The 15,935-nt window shown below is 33.6% G+C and overlaps 2 protein-coding genes across 3 annotated transcripts; one reads left to right on the top strand and one right to left on the bottom strand.

Annotated features, from left to right (window-relative positions):
- Window positions 1,120-4,907, top strand: LOC109708246 (prostaglandin E synthase 2). 2 transcript variants are annotated; one of them, XM_020229913.1, is made up of 6 exons: window positions 1,131-1,567; window positions 2,611-2,745; window positions 2,842-2,917; window positions 3,546-3,640; window positions 4,088-4,255; window positions 4,365-4,907. In XM_020229913.1, the coding sequence occupies exons 1-6, from the start codon at window positions 1,222-1,224 to the stop codon at window positions 4,523-4,525; spliced, it is 981 nt and encodes a 326-aa protein (XP_020085502.1). In that variant the 5' UTR covers window positions 1,131-1,221; the 3' UTR covers window positions 4,526-4,907. The 2 variants fall into 2 exon arrangements, with proteins under 2 accessions (XP_020085501.1, XP_020085502.1); XM_020229912.1 differs by having other exon boundaries at window positions 1,120-1,567; window positions 2,611-2,917.
- LOC109708294 (heavy metal-associated isoprenylated plant protein 27-like) lies at window positions 7,669-9,831 on the bottom strand. Its single transcript, XM_020229975.1, has 2 exons — window positions 9,574-9,831; window positions 7,669-8,400 (listed from the first exon to the last, which is right to left on the bottom strand). The coding sequence occupies exons 1-2, from the start codon at window positions 9,655-9,657 to the stop codon at window positions 8,014-8,016; spliced, it is 471 nt and encodes a 156-aa protein (XP_020085564.1). The 5' UTR covers window positions 9,658-9,831; the 3' UTR covers window positions 7,669-8,013.

Here is a 15,935-nt window from a genome sequence, read left to right as displayed (position 1 = left end):
CCCCTCTACCGTCACTAACATTTCTTATTTGCCCTTAAATTAAAGGCAAAATTGGCATTTTAATTTTTTTTAACTGTGGTAGATATTTAACTCACATTTAACTGAAGTTAACTTAATAGGAGATAACTGTAGGGGTATTTTGCAATAACGGGAATATACGAGAGGTATTTTACAAAGAAAAAAAAAGTATGAGTAAATCGGATATTTTCAAACTTATGAGGGGTACATAGGCAATTATCCCAAAATATTAATGGGTAAGCGTTGAATTGCTCCCATGTGATTTAGCTTGTCATCTTATAATTTAAAATTTTTTATTTCATTTCTTGTGGTGTAATTTAGTATGACAAAGTAAAAAAATTTACAGTGTTAATTAAAAAAAAAATTGTTTTTTTTTTTAGAGATAGGTAGCACGCTACCCGCTTCATTCATTTCATTTAGAAATAAACTTAACTAGAAATGTGAATAAATTAGGATTCGAACTTGGGTCTCAGCTACCAACCATCAACATGGATCGAACTTGTACAATAGTAGGTGTAGTCAATAATTTCTCATCAGTGAGCAATGTGGGCTAACTTGGGCCGCACACCAGGCCGGCCTGTGGATGCCTAGTGGATCGGCACAGCCTATTGGGCCGACATGCGTAAATAAATTGGATTTTTTTTTTGAAATTTTTTTACGAGATAAATATATGATTTCGAGTTTGAATGAGAGTACCTATCAACTGTCCTAGATAATGCTGATATTATAATTCAGATGTAGTTTGATGAAAGAATGTGATGACAAAACATATAAGTTTTTTTTAGAATAAAATAAAACAAAGTTAAGGATATAAAAAATGTTCCTTTCCCAAAACTTTGGAACTACAATCCAACACAAATTTTGAATTTTTCCTTTAAAATTGTTTAATAGTAATAATAATAATAATAATAATAATATATGTGTACATATGTATGCAAGATGTGGTCTCATTGGGAACGAAGTGTATAGAAAACAAGCCACTCATTCTCTTCTACTCCGCGTTACACTGTCGCTCTTTCCCGAACTGTAATACGTCTCTATCCACCGTTGGATCTCTCGTTCCCCAAATCATACAACTTTGAGATTCGCGCCCCATCGTGCTCCGCGGTACACCACAACTCATCTTCTTCCTCCTTCTGGGGTTTTAGCCGCTTAGACTTGTAAGAGAAGAAACCCAAAACCCTCCTCTGAGCGCGATCGAGGATGCGAAACCCTCGGAGCTTGATCTCCCGCGCCCTCCTCCTCCCCCGACCTCTCCTCCCCCCTCCCCCTCCTTCTCCGGCGGCGGCGGCGGCGGCGGCGGATCGGAGGATCGGCGGAGGCCCCGCCTCGTCGTCGCCACCGCGGACGCGGCGGTGGATCCCCGGAGCCCCCGCCGTGGCGCCGCTGGGGTCGAGAACGGTCCCCGTGGGGCTCGCCGGAGCGCTCTCGTTGTCGCTGACGCTGGTGACCGCGGCGGAGGCGAAGGAGCCGCCCCCGCCGGAGCTCGTCCCCAAGGACGTCGTGCTCTACCAGTACGAGGCGTGCCCCTTCTGCAACAAGGTTAGAGGTAATCTCTCTCTCTCTCTCTCCGTTTGGATGCTCGAGCCGCTTCATTGTGTCTCCGAAGAGTAAATCCTTTGATTGATGTTGAAACCTAGGAGGTTGGTTTGAATTTGAGTACAATTCGTCCTCCTAAAGTGTATTGTTCATTCTCTAGTGCAATTTCTATCTAGTGTTATCTAATTGGTTAGTGTGCGATTTACTAATTTCTTATGCGAAATCTGTTTCTATTTCTGATGATTTGTTTGTTTAGATTCCACAGTTTCAAGCTAAAGTGTTATAAAATAAATTTTTAATAGTTGTTATAAGATAATAGATGGTGTATCTTACGTGGATGGTTGGATTTTGAATAAAGATTGTTCTCCTGTTGTGTTTTCTTGATTCACTAGTGCACTTTATGGTGGTATTTAATTGCTTAATTTACAATTCACTATGTCCTTGTGCAACATGAGTTTCATTTGGTTGGATTCGGCAGTTTTGGCTAGAGCTTTTGATGCTAAACTTAATAGGTATTATCAATTTAAGAAAGGATAGAAATTGTGAAAAGAATGCTATCTTTGATGACAATTCCATTCCGTTCTTCTTTTCTGTTTGCTTTCAGATATAAGTTGACAAGAGAAGGGGTTTTGGTTATACGTGGTTGAAAGAGTAATTGCTTGTGTATAATAATCTATGCGAAGAGCATCACAGTCGTGTTATTTCTCATCATAATATTAACATGTTTTTAGAGAGAGCATTTGTAGCCCTTAGTGCAAGAGAAAACCTTCATGTGTGAAATACAGGACCTTCTTTTGCTGCTTGGGAATGTAACCAAAAGCTTTCCTTAGCAACCGACAGCTGCTTTATGATGATCTATGAAGTGTATGTTCTGCAATTTTTTCAGTTAGTCATGTTAGTTACTCGCTCAACTTGTTTTAATTGTTGTTAAAGTTTGAGTTAATTGTACAAGTGCTGTTAAATTCAGGGAATACATAGTGGGAATGAACATAGTGTTTTCCTTCCGTTTTAGTATATACTCTGGACTGACATTTCACATTGGCTATTTTTCAGCGTTTTTGGATTACCATGACATACCGTATAGAGTTGTGGAGGTAAACCCTTTAAGTAAGAAGGAGATTAAGTGGTCCGACTATAAGAAGGTCCCAATCTTGGTTGTAGATGGTGAACAGCTGATTGACTCCTCAGGTTCTTATAAATCGTTCCAAAGTAGCAAAATTATTTTATCTTTGTTCTTTTCTTGTTCTTTTCCTTTACCGTCTTGCACTTGGTTTGTCTTAACAGATATAATTAATAAGCTAAGTAAGAGGATTAGTACAGATGACTTTGTAATTGGCGAGGAGGAAGCCAAGTGGCGCAGGTATACTTTTCATTTTAAACAAACTTCTTGCCCATCGTGCTTCTCAGAGGAAAAATAGCTATTGATTATGTGCAATATTTGGGCCAAGTATGTACTATGCCGCTTTACATGGAGCGGCACAGATCATGATGGTAGAAACCGGCACTGTCATACGGGTTATTTTGAGACTCGTCTATTACGTGCGCAAATTCTCCTATTATCAAAATATTTTATATTTAGTAGAGATAGGGATACATTCAAACCATAAAATCTTTTCTCCTACGAGTAAACTTGGACGAAAAATAGTTCAAATATATAAAAGAAAGTAAATGCACAACATTGGTACATGCTGCTCGAGGCAGCATGGAATGTATTATCCACTGGTTGAGTGGCGCTACGTGGTACCTTGATAAGTAAATCCTTGATTTGGATGAACTCCTGGTCGTCTCTAGCCATATTACTCTAGATTGAAATAACATATGGTTGAAGTTTCAACATCAAAATAATAATAGTTGCCTTTGCTTCAATATTTGATATTCTTAGTTATTCTTTTATCATGCTTTTTCCTTGGGAAAGCTGCATAAGCCTAACTAAGGCACGTGGATGTTTATCAACTGAATAAAATGCTAATTACTTTTCCTTAATTTAGGTGGGTTGATGAACATCTGGTGCACCTTTTATCACCAAATATATACAGGACTACTTCGGAGGCCCTTGAGTCATTTGATTATATTGCTAAACATGGTAAGATGGTTATTTTTATATGTCTATTTTTACGTAGGATTTCCTTTCCCCTCATTATCCCAGCCTTTTGCTTTGTTTGTTATATTGTATACTAACCAGATTTTATAGAAGATATGCATGTGAGAACTTTGGGTTTGGAATGGGAATTAGAATTATGGCTTCGAGATCTACAACTCTGGGCGGAATATGATCCATTTAAGCCGCGAAGATCTATAACTCTGATCTCTATTTTATATGTCATATCCTTTATTTTTTAAAACAATTTTCAAAAAATCATAATATTTGGTTTGTAGGAAGTTCAGACATCCTAGATCATGGTTAGTGGTGTTGATTGTCGATTTGAGTGCCCAAATCATGTTGAAATGATAGCATTTCTAGCCATTTATATATTGAATATTAGTCTAGAAACAATAAGTTTGCTCTCATAGGCTTCTCTTCCGGTTGCAGGTAACTTTAGTGCTACCGAGAGGTTTACTGTAAAATATGCTGGGGCTGCTGCAATGTATATGGTATCTAAGAAGTTGAAGAAGAAATATAACATCACTGATGAACGTGCTGCGTTGTATGAAGCTGCAGAGACCTGGACGAAAGCTCTTGACGGAAAAGACTTTCTTGGTATTCTAGTCATATTCTTGAGCTTTTGATATTTACTTAATAGTTATGATTTCTCCTGTTGGTGATACTATATTTTTTTTCAATCTATTTCTCGTCTCCTCTGCTGCAGGTGGTTCCAAGCCTAATCTAGCTGATCTTGCGGTCTTTGGTGTTCTAAGACCCATCCGATACCTACAGGCTGGTAGAGATATGGTGGACAATACTCACATTGGTGAATGGTATCAGAGGATGGAAAATGCTGTTGGAGAGCCTTCGAGGATCATGGCATAGCATGCAAATCGTTGGTATTTGTATCTCTCTTTGCTTTGCTTTACCACCAATTAATGAGAGTTTTGGAGGAACCTCGTCACGCATTTAATGTGTTTAGGCTGTTGTAATCTGCTCAAATTTTGATTGCTGATTATGACATAGAAGAGTGTGGAATAATTTATCATCACCACTACAGTATTTAGAAACCTGAGCTTGTGTTGAAACTTCGATTTTGTTTGTTCGTTTACGATTAAAATAGATTATTAAGATGGAATAATAAACAGTTGATTCATTAAGGGCAGTTGGAGGCAATAACTTGGGCCTTGTTAGTGATCTTTTGCTTTGCGTTCTTTGCATCTGTTGTTTATCCGTGGATTGTTTTATACACTCATGGTTATTTGAAGTCGTCTTTGCATAAATGAGAAAGTTTGTGGCATTTGTAGTTTGTTTTGTGTTCCTGAAGTAGCTATTATTTATTACAGCTTTACTTAAATCATTTCACACTTGCCTACTTAATGTGCTTACGTCGATAATTTCTTAAGTTGCCGAGGTTTATTTAATCTCAACCATTAATTTAAGAATGTTCAACAAATTGATGATGTGGTGACATTATTTTGGTACTCTTGACACTTGAAATTTTCTATTGCTTTCCTATTGATAGAACATAGAGCTATTATCATGTAGTGTTAAATAACTTCTCAAAGTATAACGAATCGCATTAAAAATTATGCGAGAGCTAAGAAAGGGTGTTTGATTGAAAAGGATTTTAAAGTTGAATTTAGAAGTCACAACTGCATGATTTTAAAACTGTTTGGGGTAGTTACTGACATGGTTTGGATTTGATGATGATTTTTTTTTAAATGTTAATTTATACTACAGGTCTGTGACAAGATCACAGAAACCTAGTTTTGAGGTTCTCTTCACTAGAATCAGATTATTTTCATGTGACTTAACCTGATGTGTACCTCACCCAAGTTGACTTAAACCACCCATGGTATCATTAAATTGCATATGATTCATTCCTGATTCAATGAACACCTTTTTTGTTTGCATTAAAATAAGCTGTTTTCATCTGATCTCCAGCTTCAAGCAGATCAGGAAAAATAGGTCAAAAAATAAATTTTGTAGTTGCTGTTTAATGTGCTGTCGCATACCACATGGGTATATTTATTTGTAATTATTATATTGGTGCACTTCAGCTACTAGGGTTTTTCCTGGAACCATACCAGATAGAATCTGAATCTGAGGGCTTTTTTACCTTTTTTTTAATTTCTTGTGACCGTATAGTTTCTGGATGAACATTTTGAAAAGTGAATTTTTCTACCACGATTTCCTTAATACCCTTAAAAAACACGCAAAAGATTTAAATAAAGTAAACTCATGTTCTAATGATCAGAATAAAACTTTTAACAAATCTACTTTTAATCTGTAACTTAAAACCATAGATATATCTTTACATGAAAGCAAGATCTAGTTGCTTTTTTTTTTCCCCTTTTTTTAGTTTTATTGTTATTGTTTAAGAACGAGAAGAGCTTAGAAGAACTTATACGCACACGTCCAAAAGCAATTTTTTGTGCGAGTTCTCTTGCGCTCGTTTGGACCAATAAAAAGTTGGAACTGAAGCATGCTTTAGATACGCTTTTTTATTTTTTAATGCTATCACCAAATATCATATATATATATATATATATATATATATATATATATATAATAATAATAATAATAATAATATGTGCATTTCATTGAAATCTACCCCTCCTCTGCTGCTAAATAATACGCTGCGCTACAGCACTGGATTTATCTTACACAAGATGCACACACATGCAACAGTAATTACTGTTGGCTTAAATGGACCAGCATTCCGACATGTGACGGAAGGCCATGTGGGCCGAGTCAAGTTCGAAATGGCGTGAGGCTGGATTGGATCGAGTCATGTTCGAAGTGGTGTGAGGCTGGATGGGCCGAGTCACAATCGAAATCCGTAGGCGCTGTATCTATACGCTTTAAGTGAATTAGTTGCGTATTTCTAACAGCTCAAGTTTTTAGGATTAATGGTTAGTGCCAACGATCTGACAATTACTTAAAAAAATATATACTATTTATGCATAATTTACGATAATTACATGGCCATATATATATATATATATAGTTGAGCTAGAATACTTACTATCAGTAGTAAACGAGCCGTTTTACTACCGATTTGTTTTCGATGATAGAGCTTCCAAATTGACGATCGGCTCCGTTAAATATGATCTAAACCATTTAAACTATCTAGAAATCAAATTTCACGCATTTTCGATATTGTTCTTTTATCCATCAAGTGAACAGAAAAATGAATGGCTGAAAATAAATACTCTTTAAAAAATAATGATAGGAGTCTTGTAATCAAGATCAAGAGTATAGATCTTGTTTTAAATAGTTTAAAGATTTTTCTAACAAAAATTCAATTGATTTGGATATATTTACGCTATTAAACGAGAAAACGCCTCTTATCGACCATTAAAATTACAAATTTTGAAACCCTTTAATCATCGACCATTAAAATTATAAATTTTGAAACCCTTTGATCATTAGGCAAATGATGTCGAAAAGATTTGAAATTTGATTTCTAAACACTTCAAGTGGTATAAATCATGTTCAACGGAGCCGATCGTCAATTTGAAAGTTCTATCATCGAAAATAAATTGATAGTAAAATAATTCGTTTACTACTTATAGTATTCTAGCACAACTCTCTCTCACAGAGAGTAGGCGTGACGCAAATCGATCGTATCCAAGGTGGAGCCAAAAAAGCTTATCTCGTATCTCCTATGTGGCCTGATACATATATATATATATATATATATATATATATATATATATATATATATATATATATATATATATATATATATATATATTTTAAAGAAAGTAAAAGCGAAAATAAAGAGAACATGCAAGGTCAAGCTAAGTAGGCCCCCTTGTTTGTCCCATTCATGATTACTTTCTTTTTTATCAATTTTTTCACTAGATTTTAAATTTTATAATAATTTTTAAACACGACTAACAAATGATATAATTTTAAATTGATAGTATCAGACACTCAGATGGACTATTATTATCATTATTATTAAACAAATGAATGTAAACTCTCTTTTGCACTTCACTCCCTACTAGTCCATGCTCTGCCACCAAAATTCATTTGAATAAAATTTTGAAATATCATCAAAAGCTTTTTTACACAAACTTTTCACACAACAACAGCCCTAACAACACCAAAAAACACACACTCAAAAAAAAAAAAAAAAAAAAAACCTTAATAAACAGAACATATACACAAACACAAAAAATTCCCACCACCCATTATCAATCCTCCTAATCATTCATATTTCACATCAACACTCACACCCACACCACAAAGACCAAAAAAGTTGAAAAAAAAAAAAAAAAAAACCAAAATTTATGTCCTTTACTGAACCCCTCTCTCTTTTTTTATCTGTTCTGGCTGGTTTCGGATGCCCGAAAGTTGTTTTACATGACGGAGCATGCGTTGGGGTTTTCGTCGCTGAATGCCGACGAATACTTCTCCTCGAGGGAGGAGGCGCGGGCGAGGGGGGCGGCGGCGGGGTCGGCGACAACGTTGCGGACGTGGCCCGCGGGCGCCTTCTTGTCGTAGGCGCCCGGGGCGTAGGGGTGGGCCACCAGGTCGTACGGCACGTACGGCCACGGCTCCACCTTCTTGCCGGTCTTGTACGCCACCCGACGCATCACCTTCGCCGGGTCGACGTACCCGATCACCGTCACCTTGAACTGCTTCGGCTCCACCGACACCGAGCTCACCCCCTTCATCCCCTCCAACGCCTTCTTCACCTTCCGCACGCACCCCTCGCAGTCCATCCGCACCCTCATCTCCACCGTCTGCACATTCCATTCGCATCGTCCATTATTATTAAATTATTATTCATTATGGACAATATATATATATATAAAGCTATTATACTATCGAAAGCATAAATTTTCGATATAAAAATTTTCGATATAAAAATCTAATACTTCCGACCTTTTAGTCATAAAATAAATTTTTTTTGATAATTTCTAAAATTTGAATTAATATTATTATCCCATTACCCTATACAAATTACTCAATTTTAGAAAGACCACAATCATTCCAACCAACCGTATAAATCTTAATTTAAGAACCAAAAAATCGAAAATACCAAATCTTCTATAATCAGATCCTCTATATTTTCGATAGTATAATAGCCCTACGATATATACATATTTTTATTAAAAAAATTAATCAGTTCACATAATTTAATGTAATGTGATATTACAATAAGAGGTTCCTAATTTTCCGAGTCAAAAAATGAGAAAGAGAAAAAGAGTGGTGAATATAAATATGGAGAACATCGTTCTCAATTGACTTCAATTTTCAAAAAAAATAATTATGTCACCTAATAAATTGTTAAAAACATAATTATTTCACATAATATAAATAAACATGTGTGTAGTAATTATTCTTCATAAGTATAAAATTATTTAAAAAATAATTTTTTTAATATTTATATTCAGCAGTACGATCTTCGAGTTCCAAGCTCAAAGCTCAAGACATAGATCTGAGTTAATTATAAAAACACTAAAAAACTGAATGAGAAGTTCAACGAATATAAAAAAGAAGTAGAAAATTCATACTTAAGGATACTTACATGGAGTACAACGCATTTTGAAATGGATTTAGTGTTTGACCCTTGTGTAATATATATTGAAACAAAGTAAAATCCATAACTTTCAAAAGTTAAATTTTCATTGCATAGCTTTAAATAAATTTGTTAGATTATTAGAAAATACCATGAGATGGAACACTAAACTGAAAACTTGAGCTCAATATATATCTATAACAAAATACATATAGTTACAAATAAATAAAGATTTATTTTTTCCCTAAATTAAATAAACTTTTGTACTGTTCTACTCATGAGTAACTGATATAAAAGTCACTAATATTCAAGAACTTAAAAAACAATAATAATAATAATAATAATAATAATAATAATAATAATAAAAGATGCATAAAAAAAAAAAAGTAAGTACCTGTAGTTGCTTGTGCTTCTTGATGTGTCTATGTTGAGTACTTGGGAGGTAGCAAAACTCAGAGACAACATCTACAATACCCATCTTTAATCTCTCTCTCTCTCTCTCTCTCTCTCTCTCTCTGTGTGGAAAAAAAATAAAAATTTTGCTTCTAAATTAAGCCCCAAAAAAGCACTTCTCTTACAAGCACTTCTCCTTACTTGTGTTTGTTTATGACACACACAAAATCTGAGACTTGTAGTTGAAGCTGAGATCTTAAGCTTCTTCTATATATATATATATATATATAGAGTCCCCAATAGAAATCCTGCGTCCAGTAGCGCCGCGCCACGTGTCGATCTATTGAATCGACAGGTTTTGTTGGGTTTCCACACGCGGACCCGTTGGGGAGCGGGAACGTGGGGCTCACACGTGGCGAGAGTGCAACGTGGCACGTGTCGATTATCGACACGTGGCCGATGGGAAAGGGATATTTATATATTTATATATATTTATATTTATATATTTATATATATATTTGGGGAGGGTTGCATAGTCGTGGGGTTCACTGTGGACTCGGTGCACGTCGTTTTCACGAGAGCACCGACTCTCGGTTGGGATTGGCTTCCGCTTTTCTGTCCCTTTGGTAGGGGCGGAAACTGCGGAGCGGGAAGATTATTGGGTGATCCGGGTGCATCCGTACAATATGGGCTAAACACCAGCAAACGGAGGCGGTTCATATTCGCTTATTTATTAAATGAGACGAATGCCAGCTTGTTTGTTAAACTATCGAGCTAAAACATTCAGAACGTGCTCAGCTTGTTAATTAACGAGCCAAACATAAGTATATTTGCAAAAAGCAAGTGTAATGCTCTAATATGAGGCCTGACATACTAGTAATAAAAATTAAATTTAAGTACTTCCAGTCGATAGTTTGGATCCAACAAGTTATTATTGTTAGCCAATTAATGTATATATATATATATATATATATAGTCCCGCTAGGATACTATTGATAATACCAAAGATTTGGTATTATCGAGTTTTTCATCGTTAAATTTAACCATCTGATTATTTTTACTCGTTAGATTATACTATTCAACCAACCACTCACTCAACCCTAGAAGATTCACATCATCCTAACCATCCATTTCTCAATCCAAGGGTTAAAAAATTAATAGCAACCAATAGCTTGGTGCTATTAATAGTATTCCAGCCTAGTTTTATATATATATATATATAGAGAGAGAGAGAGAGAGAGAGAGAGAGAGAGAGAGTGGGGCATTGGTGCTTATAGGTTTCAGTCCTTAGATTAAGGAATATATGATTAGAATGATAGTGGTCCCACTTAGATTACGAAAAGTGTGGTTAGGATGATAATAGTCACTTAGAGTTGAGTACATGATTGGTTAAATAATATGATATAATGAGTGAAAAAAATCAAAAGAGTAAATCTAACGACAGAAAATTTACAAGTATGAAATGCTTAACACTTTTAAAAGCACTATAGCCACACACTCTCTCCCTCTCTCTCTCTCTCTCTATATATATTTAAGTTATATCGAGCTGAATATGAGCAAGGTGAGTCAGTTCGTGTTAGCTTTTTTTATATTCGGCTCTTTTATTAAACGTGCGATTGATTTCAAACTCATTCCAAGCCCAACACGAGCTGGATTGCTAACTCTAATTTATCTAATCTCCGTAGCGCATATAGATGTTCGGATGGACCCAGTGTAGCGAATAAATGAATGCATCGAAAGTAGGATGGAAAGTGTGGGAGTGGGGGCGAAAGCCTATAGTGTCACACTTGTACCATATAATTTGTAACAAGTCAATCATATTTTTTATTTTAAAAAATAATTTTTTATTATTATATTAATTTTAAAAAAATAATTTTATTAATTGGGAACGCCGCTGTAGCAATATATTGGATGTATTCTAGATTTTTTTTTTTTTTTTTCTTCGGAAGGGACGCGCCCGTTTCGGTTTCGAAATTAGTGTCATGTGCGAAAAGAGGGTGGGAAAAGCGCGGGAAACGGGGACAAGGGGGGGTGGGGGGCCCACCCACGTGTGGCTACGAACTCGCGCCATTACGCGGTATGGGGTGTGTGTGTGTGAGATCTCGCGAGGATAAATCTTATCTTTGGATGCAGTAATTTTGTACGACCAAAGCACGTGGCAGTTTCTCATTGGTGTTACGTTATCTCGCAAAGATTTTTCTGTTTGGTAATTGGAGCAAATATGACTAAAATACAAAATAGGGAAACTGTGGTTTCGCACTTTCTCATTTCGGTGCCATGTGATTTTAAGTGTATCAATTTGGTGCCACGTAATTTTATTATTATTTTTTCTATATCTTTTTCGTTAATGTTTTGTTAAATTATATACAAAAAACTTCAAATACTCACATAGATTTATCGAATATTCACTTTAGTACCTTTTAATTTTAACTTTGTCACCAATTTAAGAGAAAAAATAGTGAAATTGATAAAAAAAGATAAAAATAAAACCACAGGACACCAAATTGATAGATTTTAAACCTCAGGGCACTCAAGTGAGAAAGTGTGAAACCATGGGATTTTTTTGAAGTTTTCCCTACAAAATATCTCTAGTAAATACCTATCTCTTTTTTGTTTTTTTTTTTCTAATTTTCAAGAATCTATTCGTTGTCTTCTCAAAATTTCAAGTAATGCATCTCTTACTGTTCCGTCAGTTTCTTATAATTTATACTAAAAATACTATTAAAAATAACATAAATATAATAAAAAATTATAAATTGATGTATTTAACCTCCCTTAGTAAGAGTTTCATCAATGTTCCATCCATTTCATATTAATTTATATTAAAAATACTCTTAAAAACGACAAAAATATAATAAAAAATTACAAGTTGATGCAGTTAGCCCCGATCCATCAGGTTCCGTTATTATTACGTCCATTTTTTATAATATATGTAAAAAAATTCCTAAAATTAATAGAAATATAAATAAATTATATTTTTTTGTATGGAACAAGTAATGTCAATTTGGTCATTTAACCTTTCCCATTAACGTTATAATCCACTAAAAATATTTCTAAAATTTTAAGGGGGCAAAATATTAATTTTTAAAAATTAGGAAAGGAGTAAAAATACATAAATTTACAGATTTTTTTTCAGTATTTGAGCCTAAAAACATATACATTTTTTGATTTGTTGTTGGTATCATTATTTTGTGGACAACGTGATATTACATACGAATACAAATAAAATAATTTTTGTCACATTTCTTAGTCATGCGTATTTTTGTCACATTTCTTATATTCAGAACAATTTCATTGCCAATGGTTTTAATACATCAGGCTATAAATAATTAAGTAAATGATATTAGTTTAAGCATAGAATTTCTATTAATAAAATTAGACGCATGACTAAGAAATGATACATTTTAATACATCAGGCTATAAATAATTAAGTAAATGATATTAGTTTAAGCATAGAATTTCTATTAATAAAATTAGACGCAACGAGCGCTCTTTTTCTGATGCATACCTAGATTCTTACTTTTAGTTTTAAGGATAAACTTCAAATACCATCTCTATGGTCTCGTATTTTCTCACTTTAATATCCTGTGGTTTAAAATGTATCATGTTAGTGTCCTGTGGTTTTATTTTTATTTTTTCGTCAGTTTTTTTAATTAATATTTTGTTAAATTATATATAAAAAAAACTTCAGATACCCCATCTAGGTTTATCGAATATTCACTTTAGTACCTTTGATTTTAATTTTGTCACTGATTTAACGTAAAAAATTAGTAGAATCGATAATAAAAAGATAAAAATAAAATCACAAGATAGTAAATTGATAAAGTTTAAATTACAAGATACTAAAGTAAGAAAGTGTAAAATCACAGAAATGATATTTGAAAGTATTTCCAACTGTTTGGAGAGTAACAGCTGAGCCATTCAATGTTTTTCAAAAATAATAATAAAAAATAAAAATAGTAATAATATACAACCAAGCTTGCAGCAGATCCGCTTCCTACGGAGGTTTGCCAGTTATATCTGAGAGGGAAGACAGGCAGGCGGGCAGTCTGTTGTCCTGGGGGGGCCTGGGATGCCGCGCTGCCGTACACGGCTTCTGCAGCAGCAGCTGATGGTGATGATGGTCGGCAGTGAAAAGAGGTGTAATTGGAAGAAGATTTGCCGCAAGTTGTCTCTTATTAGATTCGATGGAGACTCCCTCTGCCAGACTGCCACCCACCCAGTAAGGTCGGATTCTGGGCGAATTTTTTTTACAAATATCAATTTGAATCCAAAATTTTGAACTAAAAATTTAAATTCGGTAAATTTTAAAAACTTATATTCAAACTTAAATCTAAAAAAAATTATTTTTCTCTACTATATTTTATAATATATTATATTAAAATTAAAAATTTTAAAATATAAATTCAAATCTAATATTAAAAATTCATGTATGTGATATAAATTAATTTAGGTTCGATTTGGATTCGAATTTGTGTTGGGTAGAGATAAAATTCATATCCGAATTTAAATTTATGAAGATTTTATTTTTCATATTCTATATCTATTTAGCATCAAATAAATTTATTTTATTTGAATTCGAGCTAAAATAAAATCTCGCGTATCCGTACCTATATGACATTCATACTGTGGATTGTTAGGCAACTTTTGGTGGAACGAAAAAGAAAAAAAGAAATAAAAAAAGATTGGGGTGGAGGCTGGTGCTCTGATGTACACTATGTCTTTTCACTGTAAAATTTTTTTTAACAAAAATATAAAGTATGAATAAAAAATTAATAAAAATATAAAATTTAAGAAAAGTAATATTATTCATACATCTTAAACAAGTCTTGTCGAAGATATTTTTTGAAAAAACTTCAAAAACTCCTCCGGTTGGTTTGCACTTTTTCATTTTAATATTCTATAATTTAAAGTGTATCAAGTTAGTACCCTGTGGTTTCTCACTTTCTCACTTTAGTACCCTGTAGTTTAAAGTGTACCAAGTTAGTACTCTGTGGTTTTATTTTTGTATCAAATTGGTACCCTATGGTTTTTAAACCATAGGGTACTAAAGTGATAAAGTATGAAACTACAGGGTACTAACTTGATATACTTTAAACCACATGGTACTAAAGTGAAAAAGTACAAAACCACAAGGTACTAATTTGATACATTTTAAACCACATGGTAGTAAAGTGAGAAAAAGTAAAACCACGGGTGGGGCATTTGAAGTTTTCCCATATTTTTTATTTTACAAAAATCTATTCGAGTTTTGTGATCCTTGTTCGTCTGAAGATGTAAGATGTATATTTCTAACTAAAGTGTGTCCAAATAGTACTATTCATTTAAAAATTTATTAGAGTATGAATCGAAAGTAATATATCGATCATACTAGTTAGAATATGTAACTGAGGAAAAAAAAAGAAGTTTGTATTGGAGTATATGTTACTGTAAATTAACTTGTACTTTTCTTTCTGTGCTGTTCCACGTGATATTCTATTTGAATCACTTCATACAAAAAAAAAGGCATATAATTTTACATTTTGGAGGGATAAAATATATGATTAACACTTTAGGATAATCATTAAAAATTCATATATGATTAACCCTTTAGTATACAATCCTTTAGGACAATCATTAATTTCTTTTTCCTGTTTTAAGCTAAAATCAAAATGGCCTATTTATTTATCCATAACTTATTTTTAAGTTGAAATTTACTTTTAATTAATTAAACTGAAGTTTAGATGAAAAATAAGAAGCAATAGTGTCAAAGCCGGAGTCCCTTCAATTTTATTATTTGTTTGATAGAAAATGAATGGCGTAAAAGCTTCACTTTTTATGTTTGCTTCATTAAAAATTCCTACACTAGCAAAGAAGAAGGTGAAAACCAATTACATTAACTAATCATTTTTAAGGAAACTTCAAATAGCATCCATATGGTTTCGTATTTTCTTATTTTAGTACCATATAGTTTAAAGTGTATCAATTTGGTATTATGTTATTTTATTTTTTTCTTTTTATTATCTATTCCACTAATTTTTTTTCGTTAAATCAGTGACAGAGTTAAAACTAAAAAATACTAAAGTAAATATACGATAAACCTAGTTGGGGTATATTTGAAGTTTTTTGTATATAATTTAACGAAATATTAACGGAGGAGCCGACGAAAAGAGAAAAATGAAAACATAGGGTACTAACTTGATACACTTTAAACCACATGGTACTAAAGTTAGAAAGTGCGAAACCACAGGGACTAACTTGATATACTTTAAACCACAGAGTACTATATAAAGTGAAAAAATGTGAAACCACAACGGGATATTTAAAGTTTACCCAAAATAATTTCACCATCTTCACTTTCAGTGGTATAGCGATAATATTTGT

The sequence above is a fragment of the Ananas comosus genome, linkage group 3, assembly GCF_001540865.1.
Source record: "Ananas comosus cultivar F153 linkage group 3, ASM154086v1, whole genome shotgun sequence".
Taxonomy (NCBI): domain Eukaryota; kingdom Viridiplantae; phylum Streptophyta; class Magnoliopsida; order Poales; family Bromeliaceae; genus Ananas; species Ananas comosus.
The sequence above is the reverse complement of the archived record's forward strand: the minus strand, read 5'-3'. Positions and strand labels throughout refer to the sequence as shown.